The 20,084-nt window shown below is 39.8% G+C and overlaps 1 protein-coding gene across 4 annotated transcripts in view; it reads left to right on the forward strand.

Moving 5' to 3' along the window:
- GAPVD1 (GTPase activating protein and VPS9 domains 1) overlaps nucleotides 1-16,577 on the forward strand; it is a 74,261-nt gene extending 57,684 nt beyond the window's left edge. For all 4 annotated transcript variants that reach the window (XM_069476780.1, XM_069476782.1, XM_069476781.1 and 1 more), the window contains 9 exons: nucleotides 4,034-4,156; nucleotides 5,651-5,780; nucleotides 7,778-7,887; nucleotides 8,199-8,358; nucleotides 9,724-9,911; nucleotides 10,416-10,629; nucleotides 13,046-13,118; nucleotides 14,533-14,730; nucleotides 16,007-16,577. In XM_069476780.1, coding sequence (XP_069332881.1) covers nucleotides 4,034-4,156; nucleotides 5,651-5,780; nucleotides 7,778-7,887; nucleotides 8,199-8,358; nucleotides 9,724-9,911; nucleotides 10,416-10,629; nucleotides 13,046-13,118; nucleotides 14,533-14,730; nucleotides 16,007-16,147 — 1,337 coding nt within the window. In that variant the 3' untranslated portion in view covers nucleotides 16,148-16,577. The remainder of the gene's footprint in view (nucleotides 1-4,033; nucleotides 4,157-5,650; nucleotides 5,781-7,777; nucleotides 7,888-8,198; nucleotides 8,359-9,723; nucleotides 9,912-10,415; nucleotides 10,630-13,045; nucleotides 13,119-14,532; nucleotides 14,731-16,006) is intronic.
- The last annotated feature ends 3,507 nt before the right edge of the window (nucleotides 16,578-20,084 follow it).

Here is a 20,084-nt window from a genome sequence, read left to right on the forward strand (position 1 = left end):
GGCATACCCTACAACTCGACATCTAGTGGGATGATGACACACAGTGCCTTTTAGGAAAGTGTGGTGACGGTTTTAGTGCTGTGCATGCCATATCTTTGGATCATTGATTGAATAGTTTTCTCTAACATTAATTGTAGAATTCTAAATTTATTTTCATCTAGAGTTCTTGATTATTCAGGATCACAATGAAATTCTGTTTTACCTAATCATTTCCTTTTTGTGTTTGTTCAAACAATATCATAAATGCCAACCATTATAATAGAAATATTAAAAACTTTACTAATTTTTTACAGCTTGAACCATTTTAACATTGCTGTCTGACTCATGGAAAATAAAACTAGGGGTCGAGTTCTTACCTTATTCAGCATTTGTATTTCTGCAGCTTCTTTCGGGTACATTATGAAGGAGCACCCTAAAAGGAGAGTTTAAGAGGTAGTGTTAATGACACAACCTTGGGTTTGATAGCTGTGTATTGCTTCCAGTGGCTATAGAGTATCTTGAGGGAAGTTCACTTCTTACCTTTCCTCTTTTTTTCTTATCTTAATTTTAAATTATGTTATCCTACTATCCTACTAAGTGAAAATGAAGATTTTGTTATTAAAAAGTGGGATAGGTTTCAAAAGAACATCCTTCTCAAAGAATTTAGCATAGTAGGCCGGGCGCGGTGGCTCACGCCTGTAATCCTAGCACTCTGGGAGGCCGAGGCGGGTGGATCGCTCGAGGTCAGGAGTTCGAGACCAGCCTGAGCAAGAGTGAGACCCCGTCTCTACTAAAAATAGAAAGAAATTATCTGGCCAACTAAAATATATATATACAAAAAATTAGCCGGGCATGGTGGCACATGCCTGTAGTCCCAGCTACTCGGGAGGCTGAGGCAGTAGGATCGCTTAAGCCCAGGAGTCTGAGGTTGCTGTGAGCTAGACTGACGCCACGGCACTCACTCTAGCCCGGGCAACAGAGCGAGACTCTGTCTCAAAAAAAAAAAAAAAAAAAGAATTTAGCATAGTATAGGTAGAATCCCATTTTAATGCATATCATTTTAATGTCTAGTTAAATATATATTTATATTATGCTTATACATATAAATATATATTTAGGTGTATTTCTATGTCCTAGCATATACTTCCTTGACTTATTTGATACGGTGACTTCTCTGGAATAAAGGGTTTTGAGTAGCAGTGCTTACAGGCTATGGTTTCCTGCTGCGAGCAGCCAGGCCTGTCCTATTCAATCAGCAAATATTTGTTGACCATCTGCCTCATGCCAGGCACAGTGCTAAGTGTTGTGGGTATTAAGTCAACTCACATATGGCCTCTGTCTTATTGGGAAGAGTTGGAATGACAGCCTCCTTTTGGCAAGGTATTTATGTATCCTTCCCACGTTTCTAACGTTAGAAGAACACTAATGTTTTACTTGCACCTTTGGACAAGTGCAAAGTACCTTTCTCTTGGTTCTTGGTGCTGGATTGAGAAACTAAGTAGAGTAGAATAAGTTTTTTTCTTAAAGTAGTTCATTTTCTTTGGGTATGATTTAAGCAATTTAGCTTCCCTACTGGTCCAGAAATTTCTTCTAAGTCCTAATTAATGACCTATTGAAAAGTTATCATGAGATCAATTTTAAAATGATATGAAAGGAAATTTCTTAACAGTCAGCCCATAATCCTGGCACCTTATTTTATTCATGTTCTTTCCAAATCTTTTTCCATATTTATATGTGGTTTTTTTCTTGATTGGATTAGATTATGCATTTGACTTTGTATTCTTTTACCACATGTGATTTTATAAATCCTCTCCCAATTTCTATTAGACATGGTTGGGTTTTTAATGTTTATTGGCTGTAAAATAATCTATCACATGATTCTACTACAGTGTAAATGTACTTTTACTAGTGGATATTTAAATTGTTACCAGTTTTTTATTATGAAAACAGTGCTTACAGCTTTGTAACATATATAGCACTTTTTGTTTAATTATTTTCCTGAGATAAAATTTTTAAGAATGGTGTTGGCCGGGCGCGGTGGCTGACACCTGTAATCCTAGCACTCTGGGAGGCCGAGGCAGGCAGATGGTTTGAGCTCAGGAGTTTGAGACCAGCCTGAGCAAGACCTAGACCCTATCTCTACTAAAAATAGAAAGAAATTAGCTGGACAACTTAAAATATATAGAAAAAATTAGCTGGGCATGGTGGCTGAGACAGGAGGATCGCTTGAGCCCAGGAGTTTGAGGTTGCTGTGAGCTAGGCGGACACCACGGCACTCTAGCCAGGGCAACAGAGGGAGACTCTCTCTCAAAAAAAAAAAAAAAAAAAAATAGTGTTAACAGAAATAAAGGTTATAAACATTAGGGCTCTCATTATGTTTAGCCAGCACTCAAAAGCATTAACCAAAAAGTACTCCCCACCTACAAAATAAGATTCTGTAACAATAAAGGTTCTAAACGATAAAGGTTTTACTGGTTTACATTTGGAAAATAACACATTTGATTAGGACTGTCTTTTTATGAATTCAAATGCCATTGTACGGAAATACTAAATTTACTTTGAAAATCCTTTTTTTATATAGTGGTTGCTTGGTATACATGGGGGATTGGTTCCAGGACACCCCCTCCCCTGTCCTCCTGTTATACCCAGATCCCTGCATACTCAAGTCCTGCAGTTGGCCCTGTGGAACTCAGGAAAAGTCAACCCCCTGCATACTCAGATTTTGCATGTCAGAAATACAGAATTTTTGATCTGCTTTGGGTTGAAAAAAATTGATGTATAAGCAGAGCTGTGCAGTTCAAACGCGTGCTGTTCGTGGGTCAGCTGTAGTTTCCTATAGTTTTATAGAAACATGAATACCAAATATTTGTCTCATGGAAACAACAGAGGAGCCTGTGAGCATGCTGCTTAACTTCTGTGTGCCTTGATTTCCGCTTCTGTAAGATGGGGTGATGTATAGTACCCCCTGTGAGGTCACTTGATGATTAATTGAGACAGTTCATATAAGATCCTTAGCAAAGTTCCTGGCATGTAGTATGTGCTCAATAAACGTTAGCTGCTGTTAATATTAGCTGCTATGAACACACACACACACACACACACACACACACACGATCTAGTGATTTTGTGTGTTTTTAGATTTTTTAAAAAAATGGGATTCTACCAGAATGTGGACATTTATGGTTACCTACTTGGCCTAGATCTATCCCAGCTGTTTGTGTTTCACTATGGAACTTTATTTTGTTCTGTAGATCTATAGCAATTCTTTGCTTTAACAACCCAGTTAATTAATGACTGCCATTTAAGACTCTAGGATAACATTTTTGATGTGCTGATTTTGTTGACAGGGGAACAGTCCTGTCAGTAAACAGTACTGCATTTGTGATTGTGATAAGCTTTTTCTCTGTGCATCCCAGGTACAATTCCAGCACTCCCCAAGAATGTCTAGATTCTCTGGGAGTGCCCATGACACCATTGCATGCACAAAATGCTCTATTCCAGCAGCTGCACTGTCATGGTGAGATCTAGTGAGATAGAATATGAATACCTGTAGTTTTCAAATGTGGTGTAGAAAGAAGTCATGAAGGAAGAATGGAGATACACATGATTTATTATTGAAAAGGGTTTAAGTCTAAGTTTGAGTAGTTCTTTTTTTCCTCCTTCAGCATGGAGATGTCTGAATAAATGAAGTCTGCACATAAAAATGCATTGTTGGAAATTCTGTTAGCATGAATTGCTAATAACAGTGATTTGAGTGTAAGCACTTTAAAAATCCGTCATCCATTCAGTCTGCACTGAACTTTGACACTGTCATGCAGAATTCTGGTGATGATGAGAAAGTGGAGCTACTCCTCCCAATTTCCTGCTTTGACAAGGATCTCAGACTTAGAAATGGGATGAGTAGGCAGCTGCATGGTGCCTCTTAACATTGAGATATGTGCTCTTTTTAAGTCTTACCTCCTAATCCGCCTTGGGGATTATGCCACTGGTGTCATACTAACATCAGAGTTGCTGCACACCAAAGGAGCTGATTCTCACTCTCCTTTCCCTGCAGATGATCCCAGCCCTAGACTCAATGCACAGGCTCAGGTTGCTGAGGACATTCTGGACAAATACAGGAATGCCATTAAACGGACAAGCCCCAGCGAGGGAGCAATGGCAAACTATGAAAGTACAGGTGATAATCACGATAAAGATTTGAATAGTAACTTTTAGATCACAGTGATAAAGGAAATCTGAATTTAAATAGCCTTTAAAAGAAAGAATAGCAAGGGGAACCATTTTGTTACCTCAAAATTATAGACTTTATAACCAAATCAGATTAAATTGATGTCCCTCTCCACATTCTCCTACTAAGTGTGGGTACCCTGTGATGTTCACATGCCTTAGAGTTGTAATCCTCTGAGTCTGGGGTGACTGGCCCAGAGGGAATTGGGGCGTGCTTTAATGGGAAGAGATTCATTTTTATTGTCTCCAGTACTGTAATTTTATCTGGTTATGCACTTAATATAGCTGTGGGAGCAGACTCTTAGCACAGGTTATCCATTGTTACTTGGTACTTATTTTTTAAAGGATTCTGTTTTTCTTATAGTGGAATAGCTAAATAGCTGTCAGAAAAATATGGTATAGTCCCTAAGATAAATTAAGGGGGAAAAAGTATATAAAAGCATAAACAGTTTACTGCAGATACTTATGCTCGTATATGCATAGAGTATCTTCTGGAAGAATCTCCAACAAACTGGTAACATGAGTTGGCTCTGAGGAGGACTCCTGGGGAGGCTGAGAGGGGCAGTGAGGGGAGAGGAAAACTTCTCACACTTTTTTATTTTGAAAAGTTTTAAAATAACAGAAAAATTAAAAGAATAGTACAATGAAGTTTCATATACCTAGAATTACCAATTGTTAACATTTTGCCACATTTCCTCTCTGTCTCTCTGTCTCTTTTTTCCTTTTTTTCTTGAAGCATTTGAAATTATCTCCTAAGAATAAGGATACTTTCCTTTTTTTTTTTTTGAGAATAAGGATACTTTCCAACATAAACATAATATCTTTTTTACATTCGGGAACTTTTTACTCGTTTTGATTTTATGCATGCATTATCTATTCCTAATTGATTAATTAAAAACATAAAAACAACTGTGGGAATTTCAGATCTGACCTTGCGGCATTTGTGAATTGGTTCCCTGACTCATTCTTGGGTGTAGTGAGAGAAGCTCCAGAGGGGAGAAGCAGGATGCCTGTGAGTCCTTGGTCCACCTCAGCCATTGGCCAAGGCATTTAGAGCAAGCCATTTCCTGACTGGCAGGAGTCCAGGCCTATAAAATGAGGGTACTATATAAAATGATTTTTGAGGCCCCTTGTAGTTTTATGGTTCAGTGATTCTGGTTACAATATACTAACTTTTATTAAGTTAATACAGGCTTTCATTGTTTTGCATTAGGATTGGGAAAAGAGGTAAAACCATTCTCTTCCGAACAACTACTATCTTTATACATTATTGTTGTTATTGATAACTTGGTTAAGTGTTTGAAGTTTTTTTCTTTTTTTCCAAAGAACTTTTGCTGTGAGTCAATGCTAATTTATGATTGAGTTGCTCTGAATACCAACTAGTGCCAGAATATTTCAAATTAACCTGGTTATCCTTTTCTGGGGTGGGGTGGGTTTTGTTCAGAGGTTATGGGTGATGGTGAAAGTGCACACGATTCTCCGCGGGATGAAACACTGCAGAACATCTCGGCTGATGATCTCCCCGATTCTGCAAGCCAAGCAGCCCACCCTCAGGACTCAGCTTTCTCTTACAGGTATTTCTTTTATAGGATTTGGGACTTTTGGGTTTGGACTTTTCATCACCATTGCAGTCGCTTCAAGTCAAGTGATTCATTGAATCACTTAATAAATGTATAAAGTAGAGATAAGAATGAAATGCTGTTTACTAAGAAGACTTTGCTTCGTTTGGGGATGTCATATGTGAAATTCAGGGATTGAAAAAAGCTCATATGCCCACAGGAACCCCATGAGTAATTGCAATGAAACAGGTTGCAGTGCCCCTGCCCATGCAAAGCTGCCAGCCCACATGAGAAATGTCAGGAGCTGGGATAAGCTGCAGGGTATTGGATAACCCACTGTCTCTAGTAGAGCCACCGGAGCCCTCTCAGTTTGTCTTCCTCCTCATCCCCAGGGTGGGTCTATTTCTTTTTTTTTTTTTTCTTGGAGACAGTGTCTCCCTTTTTGCCCAGACATGAGGACAGTAGCCAGTAGCATGATCATAGCTCACTGTAACCTCAAACTCCTGGGCTCAAGTGATCCTCCTGCCTCAGCGTACCAAGTAGCTGGGACTACTACAGCTATTCACCAGCACACCTAGCTAGTTTTTCTATTTTTCATAGAGGCAGGGTCTTGCTATGTTGCTCAGGCTGGTCTCAAATTCCTGACCTCAAGCGATCCTCCTGCCTTGGCCTCCCAGAGTCCTAAGATTATTGGTGTAAGCCACTGTGCCCAGCCTCTTTCTCTTTTTAATAAGGCTTCATAAAGAACATGACTTTAGGATTCTGAAATTTTTGCCTTTGCTTAAATAAGGAACCTCTGTTTCCCTCAGACAAGGAGCATCGCTTTTAAGGCACCATTATCTCTTGTGGACTTAGGAAGTTCTCTCTCTCTCTCTCTCTCTCTCTCTCAATGTTTTATTCTAGAAATTTTCAAACCTATACAAAAAATGAGAATGCATTGATATACTCATTACCCAGATTCAAGAGTTACTAACATATGACCAATATTGTTTCATATTTACTCTTCCCCAATTATTTTAAGGCAAAAATCTAAATAGCGTATTATTTTATTTATAAATACTGTGAAGCTTTACAGTTTTTTTCCTACAGTAAAATGGGGGTAGAGGTAGACAGAATTTTTATTTCTAGCTATGACTTATTTTGCTGAATTCATCAGGTGACTTTACCATTACAGGTAAATACTATATTTGATCAGTTTGATTTCTGAATCACTCATTTTATATGAAGAAAAATGACGGGGAAGGATTCAGAGCTAGTCAGATGAGGTGTGCAGGGATAACCCTACAGAGGGAGGCGCATACTCTGGCCTGTTGTCTAAGGTGTTTAGACTTCTTCTTTGAGTAGCAGGTTTGAACATTCTCAAAAGTTCTGGTCCACGCCCCACAGAACCAGAAAGGGCCACAGGCACTAGCAGATAAAAGAAACTTGGTGGTATCTCCCAGTATGAAAAGCTGCATTGTTGGGGAGCCCGACACCTTACTGAAGAGTGTTCTGCCATCAGGTGGTAGTAGTTGGAGGTTAAAAGGAAGCAGATTTTGGTTCAACATGAAAAATTTTCAAGCAGATCGATAGGGCTTCTTTCTTGTCAGGTAGTGAGCTTGTCTTGTGGCAGAATCAGCATTTCTCAAGAGACATGGAAAAGGGCATTCTCAATTTGGGTGGTTCTGATGACTTCTGTAGTCCACCCACTCCGGCATAATATGCTCTCCCGGTTCTCCTCATGGTGCCTATTATAGAACTCAGCATGTGATAAAAGGTCAAAAAGGATTTGTTGTTTGGCTGGTTCTGGTGACTTCACAGAATGGTCCTTGCCCAGAGCACTTTTATAACCTTTCCTCTCAGGTGACTAGAAAGCCTGTTTTTTAAAGTGGGGTGTTCAGTAACTTAAAAATTATCTTTTTTTAAATGACCATTTGAATTCTGAAGTAAAATATTAATTTATATAGTAAATAATCATAAAATGTGACCATATTTGGATAAAGGAATCACCATGTTTTCTACTTGTTCTTCAGAGATGCGAAAAAGAAACTGAGGCTTGCTCTTTGCTCTGCCGACTCTGTTGCCTTCCCAGTGCTAACTCATTCAACAAGGAATGGTTTACCAGACCATACAGACCCAGAAGGTAAGTTGCTGTAGGATGTCTTATTTTTTTTTATATTTGCAGGTTGAACCATATGAAATTCAGCTCTTTAAGCTATACAGCAATTCCATATGATTCAACTGAATACATTTGTATTAGTGTCACTTGCAGGCATTTTGCTTACTGATGGTTTATTAAAGTATTTTCTAATCGGGAGTGGCAATACAGCTTAGTTCTAATGATACATGATAAAGCAGAATTGACATCCCAGATGCTGAGAGGTTACATACAGCTTATGTAATTAAGCCCCTGGAAATTCTCAATAATAACAGAATTCTTATTTTTTTATTTAGACAATGAAATTGTATGTTTCTTAAAAGTTCAAATAGCTGAAGCAATTAATTTACAAGATAAGAACTTAATGGCTCAACTTCAAGAAACAATGCGTTGTGTGTGCCGTTTTGATAATAGGACTTGTAGAAAACTGCTGGCATCTATTGCTGAGGACTACAGGTAATATGCCCTGCCTGTTCAGCTTATAAACCTCATTTTTATCTGCAAGTGTTTTCTTTTAGGCCCTTATTTCAGAAATGAATCTAGGCTTACTACAAAGTGCTTGGCTGTGTTTACTTGGATATAGATTTCTAAGCAACGCATTTGGGTATTTAGTCTAGAAATGTAGTTATAAATTAGCAGGTCTAATAGAGCAGTACAGTTTATTTCAGCTTTACACAAAATCAGGTACAGAGATGTGCTTACATCGTGAATCCAGAGTAACTAGGATATCATTTTCCTTTTTTTAGATATGATAGGAAAGACTATTGTCCTGGACCAACGGAATGGGAGTAACCTTAGAAATTGCTATGCTTTTCTGCTCCCAGTCCCCTGCTAATGGCTGTGGAGAAGAATTTAACTGAGTTGCTTAGGAAGTGAGGAGGCTTCAAGGCTTAGGGAATGGGCACTCTAATGATTGTTACATTTAGACTCTAAGCAGATAATTGGTGGAGGATTTTTTTTTTTTTTTGAAACAGGGTCTTCTTGCTCTGTTGCCCCTGCTGGAGTGCAGTAGCATCATCATAGCTCACTGCAACCTTAAACTCCTGGGCTCAAGGGGTCCTCCTGCCTCAGCCTCCCGAGTAGCTGGGATTACAGATTCATGCCACCATGCCCAGCTAATTTTTCTATTTTTTGTAGAGACAGGGTCTTGCTCTTGCTCAGGCTGGTCTCAAACCTCTGGTCTCAAGCAATCCTCCTGCCTCGGCCTCCCAGAGTGCTAGGATTACAGGCATGAGCCACCGGGCCCAGCCTGGTAGAGGATGTTTAGTGATCCAGGGGTGCATAACCTTTATTTTGTTGTTACTTTGCATCTTCCCCTACCAATGTAGAGACTGTGCTTCCATATATAATAGACCAAGTATGCAAAAGGACTTAGTAACTTTTAGTGAGTTAGGTATCTAAGTGTTGATGGTATTCTTCCCAGACACGATAAATAGGTCTGTTTCTTGAGCTGGCCACATGATTAGTCCCCACAACAGTTGTCTGCAGCCTGACATGCCAATTTGTGAAACCAAAGTCTATGCAGTAATTTTTTGTTTTTTAAAGAAAAATTGGGAACCTTGGCCAGGCGGGTGGCTCATGCCTTTAATCCCAGCACTTTGGGAAGCTGAGGCAGGAGTATCACTTGAGCCCAAGAGTTTGAGACTACAGTGAGCTATGATCGCACCACTGTACTCCAGCCTAAGTGACAGAGTCAGACCCTGTATCAAAAAAAAAAAAAAAAAAAAAGGAAGGAAAGAAAGAAAAAATTGGGAACCTTTATCTTCAAAGAAAGTATGCCCTGTATATACCCGATGTCCTGCAAAGTATTTTTCCTTTCAGGAAAAGAGCCCCGTATATTGCTTATCTCACTCGTTGTCGACAAGGACTGCAGACCACACAGGCTCACCTGGAAAGGCTGTTACAAAGGGTTTTGCGGGACAAAGAGGTGGCCAATCGATACTTCACCACTGTCTGTGTGAGGTTACTGCTTGAGAGCAAAGAAAAGAAGATCAGGGAATTCATTCAAGGTAACTGAATACCTTTAGATTAAGCATCTCTTCAGCCATATGCTCTTGAGAAGATTTGGAAATTCTGTTTTGTTTTGCTAGTTTGTTCAAGTACCTGCATGCCTCAAATACCCACTTATTTTATGGGTTCCTAATAATTAAACTTTGATGTCGAACCAATAAATTGTATTTTTCTCCTGGATTGAATATCTGTAGTTTATTTTAAAAATTGGGGAAATTGGTAAATTTTTGGATCCACATGAGATTTCTTATTTTTTAAAACCAAACATGTCATTTTTATAACAAACCCCCTTGCACTTAAACTTTCACATATTTCTTCCTTTTTCCTGATTTTAATGATTTGGGTACATATTTTCCTAGAATAAACCACACTCAAAACTCTTTTGGCTTTGAGGTCATGATGTGTGCATAACTATGATTAAAATGATTTCTATAATTTCCTTTTAAAAATTATTTAGATAGTTTTTATTAAACTATTTTAAAAGTTATTATTTTGCATTGGAGACTTTCAGAAGCTCACAGCAGCTGATGATAAAACCGCTCAGGTAGAAGATTTTCTGCAGTTTCTTTACGGTGCGATGGCCCAGGATGTCATATGGCAAAACGCGAGTGAAGAGCAGCTTCAGGATGCGCAGCTGGCCATCGAGCGAAGCGTGATGAACCGGATTTTCAAGCTCGCTTTCTACCCTAATCAGGATGGGGACATACTTCGTGACCAGTGAGTGCTTCTGTGCTGAGTGCCTGTGTTGGATTGTGTAGGGATCTAACAGGTAGCTCCGTGTTTCAGGCAAGCTGTACATGTGACTTAGTATCTGACAGTAAAGGGAAACATATCAGGTACCATTTTTCACCTGTCAGAGTTACGTGATCAAAAAGAATGGTAACACCCAGTTTCAGGGATGTGGGCAGTCAGGCTGGAAGGAGTTTAAATTGTTATGGCCTTTTTGGAAAGCACTTGCTGTCTACTCTGCCTCAGATATTCTTCCTTTCCTTCGTGTGATTAACTCTTACTTACCTCAGATCTTGACTGAAGTATCACTTCCCTGGGGTGACCTCTCCTGATGAGGTTACATCCCCTGTTAGGGCTTTCTTGGGCCTGTGTGCCTTCCATTTGCCATGGTTGCCATTTGACATTTGTTTGAGTCATGGTTTCTCAACCCAGCACACTGAACATTTGGGGCCAGATTGTTCTTTGATGTGGGAGGCTGTCCTGGCCATTGTAGGACGTTTACCAGCATCCCTGGCCTCTACACATAGATGCCAGCAGTATCCCACCAGTTGTGATAACCAAAGTGTCTCCATACATTGCCAAATGTCCCTTGCGGGGTAAAATTCTCCCCTGTTCTTGATCACTGGTTTATGTGATCATTTGATGAATGTTGTATTCCTCACTGGATTGTTCCCTCCATGAGAGCAGGAAATAATGCTTTTATTCACCATTCTGCCCCAGCGTCAAGCAAGCACAGTGCTTGGATTCTAATATATACTCATTATATATTAATTAGGAGTGACCAGTTATATATTTGAATATCAAAAAATGTCTGAAATTATATGGCATGTAAATTATGTCTCAATAAAACTGTTCAAAAAAACTAGCTGAGTACAGTGGCTCACACCTGTAATCCTAGCACTTTGGGAGGCTGAGATGGGAGAATCACTTGAGACCAGGAGTTTGAGACCAGCCTGAGCAAGAACAAGACCCCTGTCTCTACAAATAGAGAAATTAGCCAATCGTGGTGGTGGCATGAATCTGGAGTCCCAGCTACTCGGGAGGCGTAGGCAGGAAGATTGTTTGAGCCCAGGAGCTTGAGCTTGCAGTGAGCTATGATAAGGCCACTGCACTCTAGCCTGGGTGACAAAGCAAGACCTCTCTCTCGCTCAAAAAAAAAAAAAAAAAAATAATAATAATAATAATAATAATCCTGGGGGAAAAAATCTGGAATGGTTAGTAACATTGGTTATCTTTGAGTAGTGAGACTATGGAGGATTCAGTATTTTTATTTTTGTTCTGTGTTTTCTTGAGTGCTGCTTCACAACCTTGCTTCTGTCCCAACCATGTTAAAGTTGTCATCATGTTTCCCAGAAGTGACTCTCAGAGTTCAATATAATAGGGTTTCAGGGTGGGTTATTTGATTTATATAAGGTTTTCTTTTCTTTCTTTTCTTTTTTTAATTTCAAGAGGTTTATTCTGAGCCAAATTTGAGCACCATGGTTCAGAGCCACACCCAAGAAGCCTTGAGCAAGTGCACTGCTCTGTAGGGTTTTCTTTCACAGAAATTTTAAAATGTTACATATATAGTTGAGAAAATTCACTTCATGTGAAATGGGTTAGGATCATTCCAACTTCCCTTTCTCACCTGTTTGTAGTCTCAGAGGCTGTTGGCCCACCCCAGGCTTCTGTACTTAATATGCCAAATGGGGGCTGTGTTCTCTCCAGAACACCAGTTTTTGGCTTCAGACATAGGATGAAGAGTGGGGACATTCAAACTCTACTAGCAACTTTGAAGCAAATTATTTCTACTCCCTCCTCCATGGCATTTCTGCGGGTTTTGTACAGTATGAAGAGCTAGCTCAGTGCTTGGAAAGAACACTAGCAGCAGAAAGCTGGGTGTAGCCCTTGCTACTGACCCCTGTGTGGCCTTAGGGAAATCCTGTACCTTTTTCAGCCTAATTGTCTTCATCTACAGAATGAGAGGTTGGGTGAATTGTACTGTCCCTTCTCCATGTAAGATCTGTGATCTTTGGTTTCTGGCTTTTGATCCCTCTACCTCCTCTCACTTTTCTTTTTCTTACTCCTTTTTCTTCTACTTTACTAAATAATGTGTCACAGCAGCTCCTGGGTTAGGGGCTTTCTCCTTTCTCCACTGGAATGCTGTCCTAGTCCAGGAAAGAAGGACTTCCCTACTCTAACTGCATGCCCTCGGTTTACTCAGCATGTCTAAGCAGATCCTACATATGTGCCCTTTTTGACAAGAAAGAATACTTACAGCTAAGAGATAGTCTCAACTGTAATTGTAATCTATATCTAGAAATAAGTTGAAAATGTTTTAAAAGTTTTAAAAAAATCAGTATGACTATGTACCTTGTTTTATGCCATGTATATTTACATATGTATTTTGGGGGTGCATTTTCAGGGTTCTTCATGAGCACATCCAGAGATTGTCTAAAGTAGTGACTGCAAACCACAGAGCTCTTCAGATACCAGAGGTAATACATGTTTATGTGGCATGGGTGAGATTAACTAAATGCTGCGTGGTGTACCATACAATGCTACCACTTTTTCAAGGCTAGATATAATTAGACTAACTGTAAAGTTCCTGAAGGTGCTTCCAGGGGTTAAAATTCCCTGGTACAGAAAAGAGCCTCAGCAGTGGAGAGGCAGGAGTGAGGCAGCAGGGAGAAGCCCCTCGCTGAAGCCCCTGGGTGCACAGGCAGGGCTTCCCCGCCCAGCACTCTCCATCCTTGCTTTATAGTCAGGTTCTTACAGAGACCACCCCTTTGAAGAGGGGACTGGGAGCACTCCAGAGAGTGTGATAACTGCTGTTCCGGTAGAGATAATTGAATCTGAATGTGACCTCAAAGTACCTTTTAGTTATTGATACTAGCATTTTTGCCTGTCTGACACATCTCTTACAAAATAAGAAAATAGGAAAATTTCAGGGTTTTTGAGCTTTCTGGTGGTTTTTGTTGAAACCTCCACTAAGGGAACACTAATTAGTATTAATATAAAATTTTAAATTGTCTTTGATTTTTTTTGAATCTGTTATTTCTAGAACTACTGCAATAAGGGTACATGTTAACTTTTAAATTACTCTCTATTAGTAACTTGTTTCCACTTTTGGAGTCAGCTGCTAAATGTAGGGAAGTTCCATCCTAGCTATTTAAGAAAATAATTGTTTGAAATTTTATGAGCTGTAGGTTCTGTGTTAATTGTATGCTCCTTTTGTATTAATGGATATCTGGGTTGCTCTATTTTAAAATGCAAAACAAATTATTATTTAAAAGTTTAAAAGTTTAAGTTAAGCTTTGGCCAGCCACAATGGCTCACATCTATAAATAATCCTAGCACTCTGGGAGGCTGGGGTGGGTGGACTGCCTGAGCTCAAGAGTGAGACTCTATCTCTACTTCAAATAGAAAAATTAGCCAGGGGCCGGATGTAATGGCTTATGTCTGTAATCCTAGCCAAGGCAGGAGGATTGCTTGAGCTAAGGAGTTCGAGACCAGCCTGGGCAAGAGCGAGAGATGCTGTCTCTTTAAAAAAAAAATTAAAAAAATAAAAAGGAAAAAGAAAAAATTAGCTGGATGTCATGGTACATGCCTGTAGTGCCAGCTACTTGGAAGGCTGAGGCAGGAGGATCACTTGAGCGCAGGAGTTTGAAATAGCAGTGAGCTACGATGATGCCCTGACACACTAGCCTCGGCGACAGAGTGAGACTCTGTCTCAGAAAAAAAGTTAAACTTCAATCTTGGGTAGAGGGGGAAGGAACCTCAATATGGTTTTATTGGAGAGAGGAGAAAAGCAACCACCTTCCCTCTGTCTCCTGACACGGTGGTTGGGGTGGTCATTGCTGGGATTGCCGTTGGATTTGGAATCTGTACATTGTCTGTGGTCTCACTTAGGTTTATCTTCGAGAAGCACCGTGGCCATCTGCACAATCAGAAATCAGGACAATAAGTGCTTACAAAACCCCCCGGGACAAAGTGCAGTGCATCCTGAGAATGTGCTCTACGATTATGAACCTCCTGAGCCTGGCCAACGAGGACTCGGTCCCCGGAGCAGACGACTTTGTCCCTGTGTTGGTGTTTGTGTTGATAAAGGTAGGCCCCTTACTGCTATCAGTGAAGGAGTTGTGTCATTCTGAGCAGGGTGGCACAGGGCTTCGCTTGATGTTAGAGATCTTGGCTTTTTCGAAGTCTCAAGCTTTGTGTTACCAGAAAGAAAGTGCCTCATGTCAAGATTTGTTCTTTCCAGAAGTTAGGGTTTTCAAAAGAAAGGCTGGGGGAACTAGATTCCTAGATGAATGTTTTCAGCTTTTAAAGCCGTGCATGAAACTCTCTGTTGGGGCTCGGCATGTAATTACTGAGTGAATAGATAAGGGCAGGTTCTCTCTATTGTGCTTTTACCATCTGCTTTCACACTGAACTCTTTGCAGTATCTGTCACATAGACCACCACATTTACCAGTCCTCTCTCCCCTCTTTTAGCCTCTTGTCTTGTGGTATAAAAGTACCGACATTTCTTGTCCTTCTTTGACTTTTAAAATTAAAATTTCATCATGTAAATGGTTTATTTTGAACATTTTGGGGGCAGCCATGCAGTTTGTACACAACCACTAAGTGACCGCATCACTTGTGTGTTCCAGTCAGGCCAGCCTAGCTGTTGCCGTCTGAAGTGTGTTTGACACATTTCTCATGAATTCTTAGTGTTTGCAACATTTCTGCAGCCTGGACTCTCAGCTCTGAGTCAGAAACCCATGGGATCGGCCACCGCAGCTCCTCCTTTTGTTCACTGCTCTTCTCTCTTCCACACGTGATCTGTCTCGTCCTTATGTAGAGCCGGTTTAAGCTAGTTTTAAGGAAAAGGCCTTAGCTTGTCCTTATAGCCATTTTATGACCTGTGTCTTTTCTCTCCATGTGAAGAAGGTTAAAAAACAGATATTTTGTGTTACCTCTTGCAGCAGAGGGCAAATTATCTTTTTAGTTTTTTCTTCTCAGTTGATCCTCCAGACTTACCAGATATATAGCTCAATTTGTCTACGGCATATACTTCCTTATTAACATTCTGGAATCCTGGATGTTAAGTAAGACCATTGGGATTAGTTCAGCCTCCACAGGGACTAGTGAGGTTAAGTAACTTGCAAAGATAGAAAGTTCTAGATAGTTCAGTTAGGACTAGAACTTGGGTTGCCTTTCCAGTATACTGTTGCTACTCATAGTAGCTAAAGTTTACAGATTACTTCCAAAAAATGTAATTTGGGGATTATTTTCTAAAGGACTGGTATCTCTTTCACAGAAAAACATTTGAAGAACTCTTAAATGATTGGCAAAGCTGTACATCTGAGTAATTGACTCTTTTTTATTTTTTACTTTTCTAGGCAAATCCACCCTGCTTGCTGTCCACTGTTCAGTATATCAGTAGCTTTTATGCCAGCTGTCTGTCTGGAGAGGAGTCCTATTGGTGGATGCAGTTCACAGCAGCAGTGGAATTCATTAAAACCATTGATGACCGAAAGTGACCAAGACCAAGGCTACCAAGGCAGCAGACTGTTAGTTGGGTATAGAGATCTCTAAGAAAATGTACCAGCTGCTTTGAAGGCTGAAGAAGATTGTTTTTGTATAATATTGTACAGCTTCAGACATTTTAAAACAAATCTTTACTAAACAGATTAATGAGCTAACAAGCAGGTTCTCTTTTCTTTGGGCTCTTTCCTTTCTGAGTTGCATATTTTATTTTCTTGTCCCCAGGTAGAGAATAATACTGCAAAAAGGGACCACATTTTTCAGGTATTTTTAAATATTAAAAAACAGAATCTCTTAGAAAATTCCTAGGCTTCTATTCGTAGATACCCGTTCGTTCTTTTTATTTTAAAGAAGAACAGCACTCCTCTTTTAAGATGCTGTCTTATCTTATATGCATCTAATGGAAGGAAAATACCAGTTGCACTGAGGATTGTAATAGTGGTGTATTAGTGGCATTATCTATAAAAATACACTCACCTAAATTGAAAAGCTAAGAAGGAAATGTAAATATAATATATATTTATATTTGATGTAATATGGACATCTTCAGATTCTAATAAACAAGGACTATTGCTATAGGTTGTCACATACCCTCTTGTGAAATGGTTTCCTTGACAAAATTTGAGCTGAGCTTAAACGCAAAACACAAAAAATACACAAATATTTATTAAAGTGTAATACAGTTTATTGAGCTTTCTAGGTGTGGAGTTTGATGTGCAGGGCTGCCTTTGATGAGGAGTATAAAAATCACTTATGAGCCTGCATAAAGGAGATAAACTCTTTAACTATCATATATGATACAAAATGTACAGTAGATACCTAATACTTTATTGTGGTACTTTTTATCTGAAATACTAAATATACTGTAGAAACCCCAGACAAAGCTCCTTACAAACCTTTAATTGTACTATATTTTTGATGATTATTCACATTGAATGCACAGACCAGGAATTCAGTGAATGTCATTTTTTTTAAAACTAAATTTGTATTGTCTGCTCTAGTGATACAAGTTTTACTAGTGATAAACTATTTTAATCGACCATACTATTCTTATGGAAAAAAATCTATTTTGGCAGGTTTCTGTGCCTTTATTTCCCTCTTCTGAAAAAAAGTCTGTGTTTTAGTAGTTTTGTTTGCATTGTATATTGACGATTAACCAGGAATGGGTTTTGGTGCCTGAGAAATTGGCCAGGGAGGCACACCAAAGCATCAAGCACAAGGCTTATACACAGGCCATCACTGACTGGTTTCACTTTGTACGTTTCCTAAACTTGCTGAGCTGCTTTTACAACAAACTCAGTCCCATACTCTCAGTCCCTTGTTGCTGGAGCATTTCCAGGTGTTTTTTTAAGGGAACTGTGGCAAACAGCCTTGAGCAGATGAATGCAGAGGCTGTCTGCTCCCTGTCTCCAAGATCTCTCTGTCTCAGAATGCCTAAAGAAACTGGATTTTCTTTATGTCTCCAACTCTTCTCATTCACTTATTTTAAAATAAGACAATAACAGGTTGTGTAGGAGTGTGGGATGTGGTTTCTGCCCTCAAGGGAGAGATCAAAATTAAACTAGTTCTATGAAATGTCCTTTTGAATGTTAGGTCAAGAAATCTGTGTACAGAGTCATGTGCTTCATGGGCTGTAACTGTCAAACTTGCCTAGAATTAGAAGTCAAATCACATCGTAAATGCATTACAAGACAAGCTGTGTGACATGATTTCTGAGACCTACGTAAGAGTCCATTTACTTCAGCGTTTGATTCAATAAACGTTAAGTCAACAGAAGACCATGAATAGTTGGAATTCATTGTTATGGGATTTAACCCATAAATCAATGAGAGATTTTTTTTTTTTTTTTTTTTTACAATGGTTGCTAAATCAATTCCATGTCATCACTATGGAAATAAATAAGAAGATGACTTTCACCAGGGCTCTTTTCTGTGGAGGAGAAGGTGGTGTTCTGGGGCACAGGCTACACTGGAGGCAGGAAATAGGGTTCTGTGGTGCTTGAGCCAGCGGTGAGGGTGGAACCCCCCAGATCTGGTGTCAGTGAAGCCTATGAGACAGATTCGGGTGCTAACGACTTGTGCTGTGGAGAAGCACAGCCCAGCTGTCGTAGGGGCAGCTAAGTTTCCCTCGGAACCCTGTCAGGAGCAAGGACCACTTCAGCATGAACAATCACTAGCTTTATTTCATGACAGGATTTCTTACAGTGTTGATTTCTGCATTTAGGAATTTAGTCACTCTCTGTATGGCAGTAGTAGTATGAGAAATAGGAAATGATTCTCTTTTGATTTTTTCAGGAGAAAGTTCCTCATACGGTTTTTTTTTTCTTTTTCTTTTTTTTTGAGACAGGTTCTCTTTGCCAGGCTGAAGTGCAGTGGCATCATCATAGCTCACTGCAGCCTTGAACTCCTGGGTTCAAGTGATCCTCCCATCTCAGCCTCCTCAGTAGCTAGGATGACAAGTACGTGTCGTGCCTGGCTAATTTTTGTATTTTTTGTAGAGACAGGGTCTCTCTGTGTTCCTTAGGCTGGTCTCGAACTCCTAGCCTCTAGTGATCCTTCTGTCTTGTCTTCTAAAGTGCTAGGTGTGAGCCACCATGCCCAGCCCTCAAATGCTTCTTACTACACTGCCTTCCGGTACTTGTTTTACATGAAGAATTCATGCGAAAGTACAAAATCGCCCCTGGGAAACATTTGGTAGCCACAAATTATTGCCTGAAGTTTACGAGGTTTATGGATGTTAAATGAGGAGATAGTGGCTCAGCCTACTGAAATCTTATAGAATTATCTGGGGAAAAGAAAAGTCAGTTTGTGTTTTATATTAATATTCTGCTTCTGGAAGTAGTAGAAATACAGGTTGAAGATTGTCTTTCCTCATGAAAGTATTTTTTTTAATTAGGTAAGTATTTTCTTTCTCCACTTTAGGAAAAATCTCAGCCACCCTAATTGCTTCTTTCTGTTTCTTCTTCATAAAAACCTGCTTATGAAAGCCTTTTCACACAGATAGTTAAATTGCTGTAGTAAGAGAATTTAGGCTTTCTGAGGGATTGAAAATAGACGTAATGCATGGTTTTTCTTTTTCTGTTGTGTCCTGGAAGCCTTTGTTTCAAGTGGACTTTACAAATATATGTTCCTCAAGTGCATAAGCAAGAGAACAGAACCCCACCCCAGCCAGTAAGGAGGCTGTGTTCTTGCCCCAAGAATCTGTAGCTGACTGTGTGTGCCGAACCAGGCACCATTTTCCTATTCCTTGCCGTGAAAATTCCAATGAGGTATTTTAAATGTGTGCGGTTTAAAATTTTCTTTCTCTGATGTGATTGGGTACAAGGAGGGCAAGTAGGAAGGCACTTGCTCAAAATTATGAGTGGATTGCATGGAAGTACAGAGAGGTAGTGGAGTTGGCCTCCTCACTTGGTGCGTCCTAGGCTTTCTCTTCCTGTCTCTTTATTCCTGCCTTGTTTCTTTAAAGACATGTCTCTGTTTTCCTTCTTTTCAGTTCTTTTAAGTCTAGTGGGTTTATTCTGCATGTAATTGGTATAATTTGGGAGGAAAATCCGAACAGTCTTCTTGAAGCTCAAGTGGATGAACAGTGATGAGATTTTTGAGGTATTTTGAATGCCAAAATGCTTGAGAACTTTGCCAGATTAATAATTACTTAATATATTTTAGAATGTAGGTTGCCTAGGAAGTAATAGCTTTATTACTCTTGAGTACACTTGAAGAAATGAAGACTCAGTTTGCTGCAGCGTTAAGGTTGTGGTTGAACTGGAGTCACTGCGGAGCTGCCACGTCCGCAGGCCTGAGCTCAGCAAAGGTTAAGGTCAAGACAGGAAGTCTTCACCTGGGTAACGGCAGGCTGTGGGCAGGGGCCACACACTGTCAGAACTCATCTCTGCCGCGTTACTGTTCTGTCTTGGCCATCGTATTCTTCTTGTGC

This window comes from Eulemur rufifrons, chromosome 7 (assembly GCF_041146395.1).
Source record: "Eulemur rufifrons isolate Redbay chromosome 7, OSU_ERuf_1, whole genome shotgun sequence".
NCBI lineage: Eukaryota > Metazoa > Chordata > Mammalia > Primates > Lemuridae > Eulemur > Eulemur rufifrons.